The 21,042-nt window shown below is 37.0% G+C and overlaps 1 protein-coding gene across 1 annotated transcript; it reads left to right on the top strand.

Moving 5' to 3' along the window:
* Positions 1-459: 459 nt before the first annotated feature.
* LOC112758371 (protein ILITYHIA) lies at positions 460-20,336 on the top strand. Its single transcript, XM_025807033.3, has 60 exons — positions 460-803; positions 966-1,342; positions 1,497-1,628; positions 1,745-2,126; positions 2,503-2,649; positions 3,370-3,554; positions 3,651-3,777; positions 3,884-3,957; positions 4,034-4,110; positions 4,204-4,240; positions 4,326-4,492; positions 5,221-5,404; positions 5,828-5,905; positions 6,531-6,650; positions 6,777-6,836; positions 6,977-7,102; positions 7,666-7,765; positions 7,915-8,084; positions 8,354-8,656; positions 8,732-8,848; positions 8,962-9,063; positions 9,177-9,326; positions 9,704-9,868; positions 9,975-10,151; positions 10,280-10,402; positions 10,497-10,577; positions 10,679-10,795; positions 11,295-11,467; positions 11,726-11,803; positions 11,909-12,056; positions 12,223-12,345; positions 12,440-12,496; positions 12,580-12,690; positions 12,769-12,960; positions 13,042-13,215; positions 13,432-13,542; positions 13,634-13,703; positions 13,796-13,874; positions 14,068-14,170; positions 14,248-14,418; positions 14,521-14,643; positions 14,725-14,838; positions 14,950-15,056; positions 15,133-15,184; positions 15,296-15,402; positions 15,518-15,577; positions 15,674-15,788; positions 15,941-16,051; positions 16,128-16,265; positions 16,334-16,456; positions 16,580-16,651; positions 17,147-17,259; positions 17,778-17,936; positions 18,153-18,249; positions 18,366-18,548; positions 18,748-18,942; positions 19,020-19,199; positions 19,291-19,423; positions 19,664-19,742; positions 19,979-20,336. The coding sequence occupies exons 1-60, from the start codon at positions 683-685 to the stop codon at positions 20,019-20,021; spliced, it is 7,893 nt and encodes a 2,630-aa protein (XP_025662818.1). The 5' UTR covers positions 460-682; the 3' UTR covers positions 20,022-20,336.
* Positions 20,337-21,042: the final 706 nt, after the last annotated feature.

Below are 21,042 nucleotides of genomic sequence, written 5' to 3'. Positions count from 1 at the left end.
TATGATTATGTTGTCAAACCAGTCTAGTTACTTGCATAGTGATATTCAAGATTCAACACTTTTTCCTCCATTTTTTTGTTCAGAAAAATCAAGAGTTTTTGATATTTTTGGTAACTCAGTTTTGTGTTTTTTTCCTAACATTTTTGTTTTCGTTAGTGTTAGGCTTGTCAAGAGTCCAAGGTCAAGCCCATTTATTCAAGAATGAGATGGTCTTCCTCTTTCATTTTCTAGGGTCCAAAGGAAACGGATATTAAGCCCATATAAAACCCAAAGGTTTGTCCAAAAATATTCCCTCGGCTCTTTCTTTTAAAAAAATCCATGGACAAGCTACCAAAAAAAAAAAAAAAAAATCCATGGACAAAGAATTGTTTGGAAAACGTGGGAGAGTTCTGACACAAAAAAAAAAAAAAGAAAACGTGGGAGAGTTTGTTCAAAAAAAAAAAAAAAAACGAAAAAAGAGAACTCTCTCAAAACCAAGTCCCAAACAGGATTAGCCAAGCTGCAGCGCAGTAGTCAGTACTGCACCGGTGCACCCAACCAAAAACCCTAAGCATTTCACTGCAAAGGGAAATCACTCGTCAACTGAAACACACCGTGTGAACTGTGAACCTGTGTTCTGTATACTGAACAAAACTGTACTTGCTTCAAACTCATCCGATTCTGAATTTCGCAGTGTTCAACAATGGCGGAATCGCTGCAATCTCTTGTGTCACTATCCGAATTGGTTTCAACTTCCTCAACTAACCAGCGCCTTCGGATATTCCGTCGCGAAATCCCCGCCTTCTTGAGTAGTTCTACTCCAGGTCTGCACCGATCATACCAGCACTGTTCACAGTTCAGCTCGATGCACTTGACATGAAAAATGAAATAATGAATTATTGAGAATGCGCTCGTCGTCGTCTTCAAATACATAGATTTTTAGCTCTGGAATGTTAACTCAAAACGGTTTTGGTATGTTTGTGCAGATATGCCAGCAGAGGTTGCGTCATTGTTGACGGATGTAGTATTCAGAACGGTTTCAATCTACGATGATCTCAGATCGAGGAAAGCCGTTGATGAAGTCATTGTGAAGGCTTTGAGTGAAACGGTTTTCATGAAGACTTTTGCGGCGGCGCTTGTTCAGAGCATGGAGAAGCAGCTCAAGGCCCAATCGCATGTCGGAAGCTACAGGCTTCTCAGCTGGTCGTGCTTACTATTGAGCAAGAGCCAGTTCGCTTCTGTTTCCAAGAATGCTTTGTGTAGAGTGGCCGCGGCGCAAGCGTCTTTGCTTAGTATTGTTTCTCCAAGATCCTTTCGCGAGCGCAGGGCTTGCAGGAAGAAGTTTTTCCATTTGTTTTCCAAGGTTCAGCTTGACCTCTCTTCGTTATTTTATGGACATTTAATTTATTATTAGCGTTTTGAGTACTTGAATTTCATAGTGTTGGTCTGCAACTTTCAAAATACAATTCTTAAAGGAAGTGGGTATTTGTGACTTTGATGATTACGCTTGTTCTCAGTCACCAGGTATTTATAAAGTCTACATTGAGGAAATCAAGAATGGGCGAATACCATACAAGGATAGTCCTGAATTATTATTGTTGTTATTGGAGTTCTCAAGTCGTACTCCTACTTTATTTGGAGAACTTAAGGTGAGATAAATATCTATAACTCTCTGTAGGTGGCATACATATACAATTATAGATACATACATGCATGTTTGATTTATTTCTCCTGGCATTCTAATGTAATTCTTTACTGCTTACAGCTGGCTTTTCTTGATATATATGTCAATGCAATACTGACCGCCAAAGATAAGCCCAGTAGGAGTCTCATAGAAGCATTTCATCCTCTTTATTTGCAAATGTCACATCAAGATTTTCAGAGTACTGTGATACCCTCTGCTGTGAAAATGCTAAAACGAAACCCAGAGATTGTCTTGGAGTCTATTGGAATTCTTTTGGAGTCTGTTAGCCTTGATTTGAGCAAGTATGCCGATGAAATTCTTTCAGTAGTACTAGCACAGGCTCGACATGCTGATGAAGGGAGAAGGGGTGGTGCATTAACCATAGTCAGGAGTCTGAGCCAAAAAACTAGCAACCCAGATGCATTAGAGACCATGTTCAATGCTGTAAAAGCCATTATTAAAGGTATCAAATGACCTGTGCTTGTTTCGTTAACATTTAACTGCAGTTACCTTGAATTTTTAATTGGATGTATTAGTGGTGCCTCTGTTTTGGGTGTAATCAGCACATGGCTAATATAATCTGCTATGAGAAAATATAGTTGCAGTTAGTTGTCATTGCTACACTTTGCTTCAAAGAAATGCATGTATATAAGCGCACTCTTTACTCAGTTAGATCTCATTGCAACCATTCCCCATTTTACCTTTATAAATATTCTGCAGATTTTTCTTATATGAATTTTCTTTTCCTGTATTTGACTTTCCTTCAGTTTCTTTCATTTTCTCTGATAGTCAACACTTTGTGGTGTATATTTGACTGGTATATGTTTCATTCTGAACAGGTTCAGAAGGAAGGCTGGCTCTGCCATACCAGAGAGTAGGGATGGTAAATGCAATACAGGAATTATCTAATGCTCCAGATGGGAAATATCTCATCAATTTGGCGCGCATGATATGTGATTTTCTTTTATCATACTACAAGGAGGATGGTAATCTCAAGCTCTAGTTTTCCCTTTGATTATTTGTTTAATTATTTTTGAATTCGATTGGTCATTCACTTATTTTGATGCAAGAAGAAATTATTAGTGACAAGTATACCCCTAAGACATTGTGAGATGATCTCCTAGGATATACCACCAATGTGATCCAATCCCATAATAAATCTAAGGGAACTGTACACCTTTTCAGAATTAACATTCCTTTCCAACCAAGAACATCAAATATTGTCAAAAGCTGCTATGTTGCCAAAAAAATCTAGGTGTTAAAAAGACTCTTGAAATGCATCAGAAGAAGCAACTCATCGTGGAAAAAAACACATGAAATGTTGGGCCAAGAACCACAAACAGACTACTACTTAAATAGGTAACTTCACAAGACATTGAGAAGTTATCGGTCACCGTTTCTTATTTAGACATACATAACACGTATAAATTCACTTTTGAGGAAGGGTTGTCTAGTGTCTTAAGATAAAGCATATAATTTTCATGTTAAATGCCCCTGAATCAAAGATGTGGCCTTATATGAACCAAATACCAATTGTTGTTTATTGTTATTACTCAATAAAGGATTTGTGAATGAAGCAGTGCAGTCATCACTATCACTTGTTTATTTATTCTCTTTGTGCAGCACTCCATCTCTGGTCATATCACTGGTAGTGGTATTTGTGTTTACTAAATTTGGCACTGATTCATGCTCACCTTAATTGGCAGGAAATGAAGAGGTTAAAATTGTGATTTTGTCAGCTATAGCTTCTTGGGCAGTTAGATCTACTGATATCATTGAAGATAATTTAATTTCCTTTTTGGTTTCTGGATTCAAAGAGAAGGAAACTTTAAGAAGGGGTTTCCTACGCAGTCTACATGCAATATCCAAAAACGCAGATGCTGTCTTAAAGGTAAGTTGTCTTTTTAACTGATTATACTTTTGATCAACTCATTTCATGCATTTATGTGATTTTCATCTCCTTGCGTTTCAACTAAATAATTTGTAGATGTCACCTTTGCTTGGTCCTCTTGTCCAACTTGTGAAAACTGGATTTACCAAGGCAGTGCAACGTTTAGATGGCATATATGCATTGTTATTAGTTGGGAAGATAGCTGCTGTTGATATTAAAGCTGGTTTGTATTAGTGGAATCTTTATATGCTTGAACATAGAGCAGAAGTTTAGTTTTTCTTTTCCCCTCTTCTGCTTAAATTTTTCCATTCACTTGTCTTATCTTTCAGAGGAAACGTTGGCAAAGGAAAAGATATGGTCTTTGGTGTCACAAAGTGAACCTTCAGTTATGCCAATTTCGATGGTGAGTACTCTGCTTCAATTTGTTGTTGGCAGTTTCAAGGTTTTATTATATATCTAACTAAAAGGTTGCTGTGCAGGCATCAAAGCTTTCAATCGAAGATAGCATGGCATGTGTTGATCTTCTTGAAGTGCTTCTCCTTGAGCATTTACAGCGGTGAGTTCTATCTATAATGACGAGTACTTACTACACTTTATGCTTTTATGATTTATAATATTGTACTTAAGTTTCTTATTCTTTGTTATCCAGAACTTCATCCAACTTCTCAGTGAGATTGCTGTTGCAGGTGAAAAATGCGTAGAATTTTGTTAGCTCTCTATAGACATTCTATTCTGTATTGACTCAGTCAATTGTTTGTTAACTTCATGCAGCTGATGATATTTTTTATGTGCCATCCAAGTTGGGATATTCGAAGAATGACATATAATGTTGCAAAGAGGATTATTACTTCTGCTCCGCATTTATCTGAAGATATTTTCTTTGAATTTTCAAAATACCTCTCTTTGGTTGGAGAGAAGCTTATGGCTTCAAAAATGAGGTATATATGTGATTGTAATTATACATTTATCTCCATATTTATTGTGATTAAAATAAGGAAGTATGGGCAAGTTGGAATGGATTGCCAAGAAATTGCCTTGAAAACTCCTGATAGTTTATTTGTTCTTAAAATTTTCTTCATATTTTTTTTTCCAAAAAGATAATAAAGTAATGAAATCTCCTTTAGAGGTTTTGTGGCTTCCCCAGATCGGTGGTATTTGGGAGTGAAGATGCTGTTTTTATAAGGCTGCTAATTTTCTTTCGATTTTGGTTTTTCTTCTTCCAAGACATTTGACTGCCTTGGTTGGAGTGCTGATGGGAAAGGTTGCTTGTGTCCCTTGTGGAGGTCTTATCCCGTTAGAAATGAGCCTTCCATTTTGAAAATGTGATCTACTGTGGCGCTTCATGGTGCTATTCACTAATGATTATAATAGATAAAAAATGTGGTCTTACAAGTGTAGTTTATTTCATCTATTCATTTCTGATTTTTTGTGGATAAAGAATTTATTTTTGGGAAAGTAGAGAGTATATACTGTACAAGGTATTCTCCCATGAATAAGGCAAAGAAGACATGAAATTTCTATGAGGTTGACCCATGTAACACGGCAGATCATTCTCTTCATATCTACTAATGAAACACCTCTACCCTAGTAGGGATCATTTGCATCTTTTTCTTTGATACCCTTGCTTTTGTATGGTACATTTAACCATTTGTGCTTCAATTTGTAGTGACATTGATGTTTCCTTGGACCCTCAAATTCCATGCATTCCATCTGTTGAGATTTTGGTAAAGGCTTTGCTGACTATGTCACCAGCAGCTCTAAAACACTCTCCAGATTCATTTGTCAAAATAATATTTTGCTCGCATCACCCGTGTGTGGTTGGTAGTGCAAAAAGAGATGCAGTGTGGAAGGTGCTTTTCTTATATTCCTCTCTGATGCTTTTTTTGGTTATGTTTTCTTTGCTTTGGGTGTTTTGCATGGAAATTTGATAACCAATTTAAATTCTTCTTAATCATATAAACTAGGAATTCATCTGAAAATTAAAGAAGCCTGGGACTTTTTGCCTGTGATCTCTTTGTAGCCTTACTAATCAGGTGTGAGTTGCAGAAGGATCAAAATGTGTGTGTAGATGACTATTTTTATTCTTATTTTTATTATGTTACTATCACACAAAGAATGTGTTACATTTCTCCCCCGCATTTGAGTCTTGAGTAGTATGCATGCCTTTACCTGTAAAAATATATGTTTTCAGGTGATCTTTAGTTATTGTGCAATGTGCATGCATGATCATGAATATTTTTTGTTTTGAAGCTGATTCGTTTTTCTTTCTGCAGAGGCTCTTTAGGTGTTTGCAATCACACGATTTTGATGTTATTGGTGTCCTTTCTGCTAACGCAGTGAATCTCATACAGGTAATTAATATTGCTACAAAATGTCGGTGCATTAATTCATACAGATAGATTAGCTGTTATTTCATCCAAGGTTTATGAGTGAATTGATGTATTGAATATCTGAGCATTCTTGTTCACAGACAAGGAATCATTAGTGACTTTGATGGTGCACATGTACATTGATTGAATACTAGAACCAGTTCCATTTTGATGTGGCATCTTTCTGATCATTGGCTTTTTATCTGACAGTTTCTTGTCGACATATTCAGTCATTTAAAATCCTGCTTTTGATGTGGTATCTTTCAAACATTGGGTTTGTTATGCTGACAATTTTTTTTTTTGCAGATTAAGTTATTCAGAACCCTTTCCTACTGTCTGAAAATTGCCAGCTACTGTTTAGGGTTTAGGGCCAATCATTGCACCATAGCATTGGTTATAGATATATTGTCTTTGCATGGCTTGTTAATTTCTATAACAGAGTAGCTATAGGGACACTTCTTTTCTATTTTCGTCATGTCTTTATTATGTCTCAATAATTGTGTGTGCCTAGATATTTGCTAACGGTGATGTATAAACCTGGTCAACTCTTAGAGGATGTACCTTTGTGCTTCCAACTGCGAAGTGATATAATTATAATGTTTTGCAGGTCTTACTGGGACCCATGGGTTTGAAGAGTGTTAATCCACTTGAACAAGAAGCAGCAATATCATCTCTGTGCACTTTGATGTCCATAGTTCCTGCAGATGCATATACTGAGTTTGAAAATGTACGCATGTTGATGGTTATGTACAATTTATTATTATTTTCTTGGAGTCTCCGAAACTGGGAAGTTTGTGATGGTTATCTATCTCACTTCTTCTGGTTGCTGACTAGTATATATTCCTGATGCCAGCATTTGCTAAATCTTCCTGAACGTTTTTCACATGATACACTTTCTGAGAATGACATTCAGGTAATTCCTATGATTCAGTCTGAACTGTGGATTGACTATCGGTGGCTGTATGTTGTACTTTACTATGTTTTGTTTACTCAATGGGAATTTTTGTTATAAGTTATCCTTAATTTTTCCCTTTGCTGGTTTTGTCATTTTAGATTTTTCGTACTCCTGAAGGAATGCTTTCCACTGAGCAAGGAGTTTATGTTGCTGAATCTGTTGCTAGTAAGAACACAAGACAAGCAAAGGGTCGCTTCCGTATGTATGATGATGAAGATGGCCTGGTACCTCCTATTTTTCTTATTCTTTGTTACGTACTCAGACACAACAGTGAGAGTGAGAATAGAAGCTTCTATTCCTAAAGTAAAATTCCTCCTCTGCCTTTGCACTATAGTAGAAAGAGGAGAGTGGAGGGTAGAATTGAGAAAAATAAAGAAGGGGATATTCATGTAATTAACATGCCACCTGGCACTGTTAGCGGAGAAAGCGTGAAAGAGGATCAGCTGGGGAATGCTAACTGAATTGAGTGAGTGGAGAGAGGAGTGTATCAGTAACAGAATTGGGGTGAGAGGTTAGACTTTTGGTGAAAGTTAAGGCATAGGCTAGGAGAGTTGAGGCTGGCTCTTGCACATAGCCCTTATCGTTTTCCTTTATTGTTCTTGTATTTTCTCTACCATTTTCTACATCTATATCAGTATTAGAGTGAGAATTACCACTCTTCCATTCTGTTCTGTGTGTTGCTGTGTTGCTGGTGTGCGTTTTTTAATTTGTGCAGGTATCAGTTGCTACATTCTTTCTCTGTTCCATTTCCCTTAGGTTTTTCACTATATTTGTTACTTTTGACCAGGATAATTCCCGTTCGAATCATTTGCCAAAGAGAGATCCACCTAGCCGAGAAGTTGCTGGTGTAGGGAAAAGGGATACTGCTAAGGCAACAAAGAAGCCTGGCAAGTGTCAAACCTCTGTTGGGCTTTATTTATAGCTTCCGAGTCTAAAGCTTTTGCTGATTGCATTTAAATTGATGACTAATGATATTGTTGCTTCCACTGGATGCATTTAATTTGGTGACTAATTATATTGTTGTTTTGTTATTTAGACAAAGGGAAGACTGCAAAGGAGGAGGCAAGAGAATTACAGCTTAAGGAGGAGGCTTCGATACGTGATAGAGTCCATGAAATACAAGACCATCTGTCATTGATGCTCAGAGCTCTTGGAGATATGGCGATTGCTAATACAGTTTTTGCCCATAGTAGACTGCCTTCAATGGTATTGATGTCCTGTCTACTAGCCTTTGTCAATTTGCTTCCATATGTTTGATACCACTTGAATTTACTCCTATCATTCTGAATTCTCTTAAATGCCCACATCCTTTATCAGTTGAATATGACATGCTTTTTAAAAATGTAATTTCAACAGATTAGATACTGATTCATTGGTTATTTTCTGTACTTATTATTTATTTTTTTATTTTTTGTTTGATTTCAACATGACAGTATGTGGCTGTTGTTCATGTTCAAATTTAAATCTTGTGTCAGGTCAAGTTTGTTGAACCTTTATTACGGTCACCTATTGTAAGTGATGAAGCCTTTGAAACCATGGTGAAATTATCAAGATGCACTGCTCCTCCTCTATGTGATTGGGCACTTGATATTTCTACTGCATTGCGTCTTATTGTGATTGATGAAGTTCATGTTCTGTTGGATCGGGTTCCATCTGATGCTGAAGAGGAAGTGCATGAGAGGCCGTCCCTTGGCCTTTTTGATCGAATCTTAGATGGCCTATCCACATCTTGTAAATCAGGAGCACTTCCTGTTGATTCTTTTTCATTTGTGTTCCCTGTAAGCAATTCTGCTTTGAAGTTTGATTTAATCAATTCACAAAGATTCTATGTTTCTAACTCTGGTTCTCAATAGATAATGGAGAGAATTCTGCTATGCTCAAAGAAAACAAAATTTCATGATGACGTACTTCGGATACTTTATTTGCACCTGGATCCCCATCTACCTCTTCCTAGGATTCGAATGTTATCGGTAAAATATTAAACATTTTATTCTTTTAAACCAGAATTTAGTTTGTACTGTTTGTCAGTCTTCTGTTATTTTGACCCACTTGTCTTTCTTATGATTAATATTCTATTCTGTAGGTACTTTATCATGTCCTTGGTGTTGTTCCGGCCTATCAAGCATCAATAGCTCCTGCACTAAATGAATTGAGTCTTGGTTTGCAACCTGATGATGTTGCCTCTGTGAGTTTGCTTGACTCTGTTTGTATTGCTCTCTCTTTCTAAGTTCTATTTTATTTTATCTTTTTAGGGAGGTCTTTATATGCTTATTCTATTTCTGAATTTTCCATTTACAGGCCCTTTATGGAGTTTATGCGAAAGATGTTCATGTTAGAATGGCATGTTTAAATGCGGTAAAATGTATCCCCGCCGTTGCCAATCGTTCCCTCCCTGAGAGCGTTGAGGTTGCAACAAGTATATGGATAGCATTACATGACTCGGAGAAGGTTCTCCTTTCATTGCCCTTTTTACACTACCTTGTATTTGCCAATAACTAGATTGGCTTGAGTACACTTAGCGACTCAAGTGATTCATGTAAAAATGAATTTTGAGTTATTAAGATGTCCGATACTCTTAAATATGTTAAGTAAATAATCTAACTAGTACTTGTAAATAATGCCATATTTAGAATGCATATGGTGTAACTCTTACTTGGAACATAAAGAAGGCTTATTTATTTTCCATCAAGGCTATCTCAGGAAATTATGTGTCCTGTATTTGCGATACACAGACACCTGATTCTAGAGTAACTCAATAATTTGTTTTTTACCTTGAATAGATTTATGTATATTATTATATCTCATTTACTGTTTTAACATTTCAGTCAGTTGCTGAAGTGGCAGAGGAAATATGGGATCATTATGGGTTTGACTTTGGAACTGACTTTTCCAGACTTTTCAAAGCACTTTCTCATGTTAACTACAATGTGCGCTTGGCAGCTGCTGAGGCATTAGCTGCTGCTCTGGATGAGTACCCAGATTCTATACAAGTATGCTTGCTTGATAATTTCCTTTCTTGTTCTTCTTTTTGTTTTTTTTTTTATTTATTTATTTATTTGTTTGTTTGAATTTTTGATAGTTTGCTGATAATTTCAGGAGTCCCTTTCCACTTTATTTTCATTGTACATTTCTGACATGGGTGTTGGACATGACAACATTGATGCTGGTTGGCTGGGTAGGCAAGGTGTAGCATTGGCGTTACATTCTGCAGCTGATGTTTTGAGAACCAAAGACTTGCCTGTTGTTATGACATTTCTAATATCGAGAGCACTGGTAATTTCACATGGCTTCCCCCTGCCCTCCTCTTTTTAGTTGATGTTTGAAGCTGAACTATCTTCTTGCTTGATTGCTCGTTTCAGTAGTCAATACCTTTCCAAGCATTAATGATAGTTGATTTGCAGGCTGATCCAAATGCTGATGTCAGAGGTAGAATGATTAATGCTGGCATCTTGATTATTGATAAACATGGGAAAGATAACGTATCATTGTTATTCCCCATCTTTGAGAACTACTTAAACAAAACTGTAAGTACTGTATGTAAGCAGATACACATAAGCTGAATATTGGTGAAGCACTTGTTATCGTGATCTTTATTAATGGATTCTCCCAAATTTATAGGCACCAGATGAAGAAAAATATGACTTAGTTAGGGAGGGTGTGGTTATTTTTACTGGAGCATTAGCAAAACACTTGGCAAAGGTCAGTATTGGATATGTGTGTGTGTGTGTTGGTTTTGACGTGTTGTTGAGTTTTAAAAAGTTCTGCTGTGGTTTTTCTTTTCTCTTTGTTTTCGGACACAGGATGATCCGAAGGTTCATGCTGTTGTGGAAAAACTGTTGGATGTTCTGAACACTCCATCCGAAGCTGTTCAACGGGCTGTTTCCTCTTGTTTGTCTCCACTGATGAAATCAAAACAAGTATGCAAGAGCATTCTAATAACCAATATCTGATGCCTTACTTCATTATAAATTAGATCTTATGATGATAGAGGAAGCACCTGCTTTTTTAATTAAAATAGCAAGAAAAAGAATCCTTGTGTGCATAATTATTCTTGTCACTCTTCCATCAATTTGATGGATAGCATTGTAACTCTGAATACAGCAATAGGTCCGATGTGAAGTATTCTTCATCTTTGTTTTATAATTCTTTGATGTCCTTCGGTTGTAGTATCTAGTTGCTTAAAGTGATGCTGTAACTGATTGGTAAATACTTGCAATTCATATGCTTGTTTGGGAGTATTTCATATTGTTGAAAATATATAGTTTGACCTATTATGCTTTTACTGACTCGTCGGTGATGCATATCTTCAATGCTTCAACTCAGTCATATTTAAGGTTAATATGCTTTCATATATATATATATAGTCTCGAAGTTCACTGGAGTACTTTGTTTTTGTTATTTGATAACTTCCAATAGGATGATGCTGCTGCTCTTATTACTCGGCTGCTGGATCAGATGATGAAAAGTGATAAATATGGAGAACGCCGTGGGGCTGCTTTTGGGCTTGCAGGAGTTGTCAAGGGATTTGGCCTTCCTTGCTTGAAAACTTATAGGGTTGTCATTAAGCTTCAAGAGGGTCTGACTGAAAGGTTGTAAAAAGTTCTGTTGTACATTAAATCTATCTCCTTAATAGTCTTCAAAGCCCCCCCCCCCCCCCTTCTCTCTTCTCTTCTAATTTTTTTTACTCCTTCAGATGCTGACTATTTTCTAATTTCGTCAGCTTACAGAATTCCCTGAAAAGTATTGGGTTTTATGCCATTTTTTGTTTTCAGACTCCAGGCTGTCAAATTCAAGGGAAACATATGTATCTTAAGTTTATGTTGATTTCTTTTCTTAACTAACTGCAGGAACTCTGCAAAATCTCGTGAAGGAGCTTTACTCGGATTTGAATGCCTTTGTGAAACACTTGGAAGACTATTTGAACCGTATGTTCAATGAGTATTTCTCCCAAATGTTACTGATTGTTCATGTAGTTTTTGTTTTATTTTGGGAGTGGGTTATTTTATTCCCTTCATCATAATTGTGTTCAGGTATGTGATTCAGATGTTACCATTGCTCTTGGTTTCATTCTCTGATCAAGTTGTTGCAGTTCGTGACGCAGCTGAATGCGCTGCTCGTGCAATGATGTCACAGCTTAGTGCCCAAGGAGTGAAGCTTGTCCTTCCGTCTCTTTTGAAGGTGACAAAAAATATAGCCAACTTATTTGTTATTGCATCGAGAAACAGTGTGTGCTTTCTATAAATATCCTTGTTTGTTACACGTGCACACATGCACACATGCATATATTTATGCAGTTACCTTGCTTGTATGTTGTGAATTATTGTGTAACTGATTATTTGATCAGGGTCTTGAAGATAAAGCTTGGAGGACAAAACAAAGTAGTGTGCAACTTCTGGGTGCTATGGCTTATTGTGCTCCTCGACAGTTGTCTCAGTGCCTCCCTAAGATTGTGCCCAAATTGACTGAGGTATAAGATGATGCTTACATTACATTGAAACTGGTAATTTTTCATTTCTTCTATTCTATTGATTGTATTACCATAACCGTTCTATCATTTCTAGGTTTTAACTGATACCCATCCTAAAGTCCAGTCAGCTGGGCAAATGGCCCTTCAACAGGTTAGCTTTGATTGTGAACTGTCATACTGTTTGATGCTTTTTTTTTTTTTTCTTTTTTATGTTATTTTTATTTTCTTTTAAAGGTTGGGAGCGTGATAAAGAATCCTGAAATATCTGCTCTGGTCCCTACTTTACTCAAGGGACTCAGTGATCCTAATGAGCATACAAAATATTCCCTTGATATTCTTCTTCAAGTAAGGTTTATTGCATGTGTCTTACAGATTTTGTTTATTATTTTGTTTTGTTTCCTGAAATCTTATTGACTGTTGCAGACGACCTTCGTCAATTCCATTGATGCCCCCTCACTTGCATTATTGGTGCCAATAGTACATAGAGGACTTCGGGAAAGGAGTGCTGACACTAAGAAGAGGGCAGCACAAATAGTTGGAAACATGTGTTCCTTGGTTACAGAACCAAAGGATATGATTCCATATATAGGATTGTTGCTTCCTGAAGTAAAGAAGGTACCTGTTTTTTCAATAGCTTTTACACTGCTTGTGTTGTCCTTGGCTCCTAATTAGTTGATATATGTATCATGAGAGCAGGTTCTTGTGGATCCTATCCCTGAAGTTCGATCAGTTGCTGCAAGAGCCATTGGATCCCTTATAGGAGGAATGGGCGAAGAAAATTTCCCTGATCTTGTCCCATGGTTGTTTGAAACACTAAAATCTGATAACAGTAATGTTGAGCGATCTGGAGCAGCTCAAGGGTTGAGTGAGGTTAGATTCTTTTTCCTTTTTTCAGGTTTTACAGTCAAAAACCCAGAATTTCTTGTAGTCCTTGTGGCCTTCTATTCCCCCCACCCAAAGGCTTCGAAAACAAGCATTGTTCTTTAAGATGTTTTGCCTGCTCTTTTCCTGTAATGGAAGGAGTTTTGTCTTTTTTTTTTGGAAACCCCTTCTTCACACCTGCCATCCAAACTGGTTGAATTTTAGGTCTTAGCTGCACTTGGCATCCAGTACTTTGAGCATGTACTTCCTGATATTATTCGAAATTGCTCCCACCAAAAAGCATCAGTACGAGATGGATATTTGACATTGTTCAAGGTAAAGTGGTGAAGTGCTATTTTTAATACAATTTAGTGTTATTATCTTCTTGAACTCTGATTAAATACCCTTCCAAACAACTTTGTTGCAGTACTTGCCACGGTCATTAGGAGTCCAGTTCCAGAATTATCTTCCACAGGTGCTGCCTGCTATCCTAGACGGTATGGTACTTTCTTTGTCTTCGTTATGTGTTATTTTTTGCTGTTACAAGTAAAGTAAATTATTTTTTATTTTTTCCTTTAATATTTTGTAGGTCTTGCTGATGAGAATGAATCTGTACGTGATGCTGCACTAGGCGCTGGCCATGTCCTTGTTGAGCATTATGCTGCATCGTATGTTCTTTCTTTGATTTTACAAAATCACATATACAAGAATTTTTTGTTTATCTTGCCTTTTGCAATATGCATATGTGGATATTGTTTGTGTAAGAATTGGAATTCTTATTGATGTCTGAATTATATTAATTGTGAATGCCAAAGTTGGGTTGCCTGTTACTAAGTTTTGGTTTCTTTTTTTATTTTGCAGATCTCTACCTCTTCTCCTTCCAGCAGTAGAGGATGGAATTTTTAATGATAATTGGCGGATTCGACAGAGCTCAGTTGAGCTGCTGGGTGATCTATTATTCAAGGTATGTTTTGCTAACCTTTCAAGTTTTAACAAGCACCAGAGTTTGATTGGATTTATGAGCCATATTATTCCTTTCAGGTTGCTGGAACATCTGGTAAAGCTCTGCTTGAGGGGGGCAGTGATGATGAAGGTTCTAGTACTGAGGCTCATGGACGTGCTATTATTGAGGTTCTGGGGCTTGATAAGCGTAACGAAGTACTTGCTGCATTATATATGGTTCGAGCTGATGTTAGTCTGTCAGTACGTCAGGTAATGAATGGACATCTATACTTCCCTCTTCTTTTCTCCTTCTTTGCTCACTTTTATCGAGGAATTTGCCATGTTCTAAAAGCCATATGTATCTTTGGTCAGGCTGCTTTGCACGTGTGGAAGACTATTGTAGCAAATACTCCTAAGACTCTTAGGGAAATTATGCCTATTCTGATGGATACTTTAATTTCATCCCTTGCATCGTCATCCTCTGAAAGACGGCAGGTGTGCAGTTATATCCATTTTAACTGATTTTCTGCCACAAATTGTGGAGTTTTTGTCTTACCTTTGCTCATTCTCATGCAGGTTGCCGGACGATCATTGGGTGAGCTAGTCAGGAAACTTGGTGAACGTGTGCTCCCCTTGATAATCCCAATCTTATCCCAGGGCCTGAGTGACCCTGACAGCAGCAGAAGACAGGTTAGAATTGTTGTCTCTGCTGAAATTTTCTGTTTTGTAATGGGTGTATCTATGCGCTGATAGCTCATATCTTGTAATTTGATTGAATTATGGTTTATGTTGCATGAAAAGGGTGTATGTGTTGGTCTGAGTGAAGTTATGGCAAGCGCGGGCAAGAGTCAGTTGTTGAGTTTCATGAATGATCTCATTCCCACTATTCGGAATGCGCTTTGTGATAGGTTTGTGTATTTAAGCCTTTTTTCTGGGAAATTTTTACATTGCATTTTCTGATAAATTAGATCAATGTATTTACAGTGTGCCTGAGGTTCGTGAATCAGCTGGCTTGGCATTCAGCACTCTCTATAAGGTAGCACTCTTTATTGTCTACTTGTTCTTTCATTATGATGTTTTAGTTTGTGGTGTCTTAGATAATACTAGACCTTTTACAACACCTTTCCATCCCAATCTTGCAATGTAGAGTGCTGGAATGCAAGCTATTGATGAAATTGTTCCCACTCTTCTACATGCACTGGAGGACGATGAAACTTCCGATACTGCACTTGATGGCCTTAAACAAATTCTAAGGTAACTTGTTTGTTGCCATCATTGCCATGGAGATTGTGTGTATTGATGTTATTGTTTATAATAATTTCTTGTTATCTTACTATTTGTTTCATCTTATTTATTTATTTGTTTGTAGTGTCAGAACAAGTGCAGTATTGCCACACATCTTGCCTAAACTGGTTCATCTTCCATTGTCGTAAGTGTCTTTAAGTGTCTTTTTGTTTTTGTATAATGGTTTTATGTGCTTTAGTGTATTTCCAGTCTCTAATGAAAACGTTTTTATATCGTACAGTGCCTTCCATGCACATGCATTAGGGGCTTTAGCAGAGGTTGCTGGTTCTGGCCTTAACTTTCATCTTGGTACTGTGCTTCCTCCTTTGTTATCAGCAATGGGTGATGAAGACAAGGTAGACCAAAATTGCATATTTTGAAATTCTTAATCAGACATTCCATCTTCGTACATGCTCTTTTTCAAGAATTATGAGTTTGTTCCTGTTGATTGTGGATGTATTTCAACTGATTCAATGCCTAATCTGATTTGATTTATGTTATATTCTAGGAGGTTCAAGCTTCAGCTAAGGAGGCAGCTGAAACAGTGGTTCTGGTCATTGATGAGGAAGGTGTGGAGTCACTCATATCAGAGCTTGTGAAAGGTGTTAATGACAGTCAGGTACTTTTCTTTTAATTACTGATAGAATGGCTCTCTCTATAGACTATTTTTTGTTGTTGACAATATTCTCCTCCAGGCTGCTGTCAGAAGATCATCTGCATATCTTATAGGATATTTATTCAAAAACAGCAAGTTATATCTGGATGATGAAGCTCCAAACATGATATCTACCCTAATCATTTTACTGAGCGATCCTGATTCATCTACAGTTACTGTAAGTTGCATGATTAGCTGATGTTAGATTCTTTTATAGCATGTTGCTTATTATTTGGTTTTCATTAGGTTGCTTGGGAAGCTTTGTCACGGGTTATTGCTTCCGTACCCAAGGAGGTACTTCCTTCATACATAAAACTAGTTCGTGATGCAGTATCAACATCCCGAGATAAGGAGCGCAGAAAGAAGAAGGTGATGGTTTAACTTGGAAACTGTTACCAATCCTAAATAGACTTTAAGTTTCAGATTGTGTGTTTTTAGGTTATTGGTGGCAAATTAGTTAATATTTTGAATGGTTGTGTAATTTCTTTGCAGGGTGGACCAATTCTCATACCTGGATTTTGTCTTCCTAAAGCACTTCAGCCTATATTGCCAATTTTTCTCCAAGTATTATTCTTTTCGTCACGTCAATTTTTTTTCCAAGTTTAGAATGTTTTTCATTCCAGGTGGATACTTACCACATTCATATCCACACCTTTATATCATCAATATCAACTATTGTGTATAAAACTTCATGAGTTCAATTTGGAACAGTTGTTTTGCATTCTTGTTTATCAGTGGATATTTCTCTGGTGTTTGATTAGGATAACTTGAGTTTTGGTTGTATTGCATGTTTCTTTTCTGTTTTGATCCTTGTCTGCCTATACTTTCCTCCACACTGAGTGTGTTGAGATCCTATTTTACCCCCCAAAAAGGTTTCATGCACTATTCTTCTTTTGCCGTCATTATTGATTCTCACATTTTGAAGAATAGTTCAACTATGCTACATGGTTGAATAATATCCTCTCAATATACAAGATTTCTGGCATAATATCTATTATGCACATACAATTGGGATGATTTACCCACAGAACTAATCAAACTTATACATTGTGATCCCAGGGTCTCATAAGCGGTTCTGCTGAACTGAGGGAGCAAGCAGCATTGGGTCTTGGTGAACTGATAGAGGTTACCAGCGAACAATCACTCAAAGACTTTGTCATCCCAATAACAGGGTATTTATTTGAGAAGTTTGTTTGTGTAGATGAAACTTCTAAATTGATACTTTAGACCATCAAACTTTTGATGATGTCATTATTAATTTACTTCTGTGGTAATGTGTTGTATCCTAAAATGCCACCTAATCATATTCATATCTTGCCACAAAAAATGACTGACTGTGATATTTTCCATGTTAAGTAAAATATCCATGAGAAGTGCTCAGGGAGACAATATGGTTGCAGTCCATTTGTTTTATGTTTCCTGATGTTTAAAAATGAGTCTTTTTCCTAAAAGTGTCCTTTCTGTGTATTTAATTTTCTGCATGTTGTTATCCTTTTGACTAACTGGTCGGATCTTCAGTCTTGCTATATTCATACTCACTATAACCATATCTGATTTCACCAGAATATAGTTTGAGCATGTGATTTTCCATGCTTCATGTCCAAATACCATACCATATTTTATCATTTATTGTTCTATGGAGCACTATAAATCTTATTATCACACTGACTATACCAATAATTTGTCACAGGCCTCTTATCCGCATAATAGGTGATCGGTTCCCATGGCAGGTGAAGAGTGCTATTTTGTCTACTCTAACCATCATGATAAGGAAGGGTGGCATCTCCCTGAAGCCTTTTCTTCCTCAGTTGCAAACGACATTTGTCAAATGTCTACAGGACAGTACAAGGTGAGTATGATAAATTTTTTCCCTTCCTCTGCTGGCGAGTCACTAATTGTCTTGCTTCTGTTGGTGCATAAATGTTAATTTAAATGGCAACTTATGCCATTCAACTTAGATTCTTACCTTATACTCTGCAAAGTCAACTTGGGTATTCTGATAGTGGTGGTGTTGCAATCACCTTCTTTGTTCTATTCTTGCTTATTAGGTTATATTTGATTGCAGAACTGTTCGTTCTAGTGCTGCCTTAGCACTTGGGAAACTTAGTGGCCTCAGTACCAGGGTTGATCCTTTAGTTGGCGATTTGTTATCCAATCTGCAGGTAGTTTGTTATCATTTTATTTTATTTTATTTTTTGTTTTATCTGATGCAACTGTAGGAATCTTAAACATTATTACTTACTTATTGAATACAAAACTGTTGCATTTGGATTCTTAGGGATCAGATGGTGGTGTTCGTGAAGCTATTCTGAGTGCTTTGAAAGGTGTCTTGAAGCATGCTGGTAAGAACGTGAGTTCTGCTGTCAGGAATCGTGTTTACACTGTTCTGAAGGATTTAATACATCATGATGATGACAAAGTTCGAGCATATGCTGCAAACATTTTGGGTGTCTTGACACAGGTTTGTAAGCCAGTGAAAGGAACTCTATTTACATACAATATGTAATTTTTCTTCAGTCTTCTTTTCCTCTATGAATGACTATATAGTATATACGCATTATCATCAAGGTTGTAAGCCAGATTTATCATGGATGATTCTTTCATTTTTGGAATATACCTTAATTATGTTTGTCTAACAGTCTTCTAACAATAACCGACAGTACCTTGAAGATGTTCAGCTGACTGAGTTGGTTCAGGAACTTGCCAGTCTAGCTAATTCGCCAAGCTGGGCTCCTCGACATGGCTCTTTGCTCACAATCTCTTCCTTGTTCCAACACAGTCCATCTGCAATTTGTTCATCACCCTTGTTCCCAGCTATTGTAGATCGTCTTCGAGACTCATTGAAGGATGAGAAGGTGTCAATCCTTAACGATCGATTTATATATATACATATTTGGTTGTTTCTAATTTTATTCATTATTCTGTAAAACAGTTCCCTCTCCGGGAAACTTCAACCAAGGCATTGGGGAGGCTGCTTCTTTATAAAGCACAGATGGATCCTTCTGACACACTATTGTACAAAGATGTTCTTTCAATGCTTGCTTCGTCTACACATGATGACTCTAGTGAAGTTAGAAGAAGAGCCTTGTCTGCTATAAAGGCTGTTGCCAAAGTATACCCTCAGACTATCTTGCCTTGACACAAATTCCTCCTTGAATAAAGATGTACTGAATTATACTGCCTTAATATGTGAATCAATGCAGGCGAATCCTTCAGCCATTTTGTCACACGGATCCATCATTGGTCCTGCCCTAGCGGACAGTTTAAAGGATGCAAATACTCCTGTGAGACTCGCCGCCGAACGATGCATTCTACATGCTTTTCAACTGACAAAGGGTACTTTACACCTTAAGATTGTGTTGGTTACATGCTGAGTATATCTGCTTTATCCCTAACTTGTGCTTTGATATGTTTCAAAACAGTTGAAACCTGAAAAATATGACTGCAATGTTCCTAGGAAAAATAAAGCAATAATTAATATAACAATCCCTACATTACAAGTTACAATCTCATTATTATCTTAACTATATACTGTTTAATGGATGTGCGCTTTACTGTTGGATGTTGGTCTTCCAGGTCCAGAAAATGTCCAAGCAGTACAGAAGTTTATCACTGGCTTGGATGCTAGACGATTATCAAAGCTTCCTGAATATAGGTACTTAGATAATTTGACATGCGTTTTTTTTTTTTACCGTTTTTGCTTTATTCTTTTACAATATGGATATATTCAATGGTTAAACTTTAAAGTCACGGTATCACGTGGTATTAATCTGTTCTTGATCTTTCATAAGTTTCTCAAGGTTTTGAATGACAAAATTATAAGGAGTATGCTTCTGCTTACAATACAAATCTATCACAAGATATCATTGATAAATTTGTCATACTTTGCAGTGATGATAGTGGAGACAGTGATGAAGACACGTCAAGTTCCTGAGGTAGTTGGTGTTTCATTAAAAGTGTGTTGTTCTTCTTTTAAGGAGCTGATGCCAAATTTTCATTATCACCAAATTTTTGGTTCCACAATGTTAGTCAGAGATATAGAATATAGATATATACACAATTGGAGGCTAGATACCCAATTTTTTTCCGCCTGGGTATTCGATTGTGTCTATAATTGTAAATCAGAGTATCTATTTATTGCTGATCAATTATATTTTTATTTTTGCGAATATATTGTGCTGGTTTTCTAATGTCATCAGCACTGGCTTTTTCATACAATAATGTTCTCATAACAGCATTTATTTTGCCATATCCGTTCATTCTATTTTCCTCATTCTTCCTGACTATTCCGTATCCTTTGAAGTTTCAATTATAAAGTCAAATCTACTCGGATGATTCAAGTTAACCTGACAGCACTGTAAATCATTGACACTAAAACAACAAAAACTTTGACGGTTTAAAAAGATGTTGAAACTTGGCATCTGAGCCAGTAAGATGTTGAAACTTGGCATCTGAGTGTTAGGGATAAATAGCAATTGAGCCAGTAAGCTGAGCTGGCAGGTTAGTTAGCCAGTTATGAGAACAGTTAGTGGTTGTTAGTAGTTACTATAAGAACTACTGATACCTCACATGGTATCAGAGCTTTTAGGTTCTAATTCATGGCTATTCCAGTGACCCTTAAGCTGCCGCAACCTCAAGTGTGCGAGCAATAAACACAGTGTCATTCATGCTGGATGAAGATAATTTCGTACTTTGGAGACGGCAAGCGCTAGCGTTCATCAAATCCAACAGACTCAAGGAACACCTCAATTCGATGAAGATACCGAAGCGATTTAGGATTGACGGAGATCGCCAATTAGAGATTGAGACTCAGGAGTTCCTCGATTGGGAGTAGAACGATCAATTCTTGGTGTCGTGGCTGTTTGCTTCAATAGATCCGAGTTTCACAAGTCAGGTAGCGAACTGTGAATTTGCGTGTGAGATCTGGTACAAATTGGAGGAATATTTTGCAAAAC

The sequence above is a fragment of the Arachis hypogaea genome, chromosome 16 (assembly GCF_003086295.3).
Source record: "Arachis hypogaea cultivar Tifrunner chromosome 16, arahy.Tifrunner.gnm2.J5K5, whole genome shotgun sequence".
In the NCBI taxonomy this organism is placed as follows: domain Eukaryota; kingdom Viridiplantae; phylum Streptophyta; class Magnoliopsida; order Fabales; family Fabaceae; genus Arachis; species Arachis hypogaea.
Note: the sequence above shows the minus strand (reverse complement) of the source record. Positions and strands in the feature narration are given on the sequence as shown.

What these genes read in the sequence shown, in the direction of transcription:
- LOC112758371 (XM_025807033.3), top strand. Translation starts at nt 683, where the DNA reads ATGGCGGAATCGCTGCAATCTCTTGTGTCACTATCCGAATTGGTTTCA. An exon ending in TTCTAATATCGAGAGCACTG is followed by an intron (nt 10,152 to 10,279) that starts GTAATTTCACAT and finishes GTTGATTTGCAG; the next exon opens with GCTGATCCAAATGCTGATGT. An exon ending in AAGGTGTTAATGACAGTCAG is followed by an intron (nt 16,052 to 16,127) that starts GTACTTTTCTTT and finishes ATTCTCCTCCAG; the next exon opens with GCTGCTGTCAGAAGATCATC.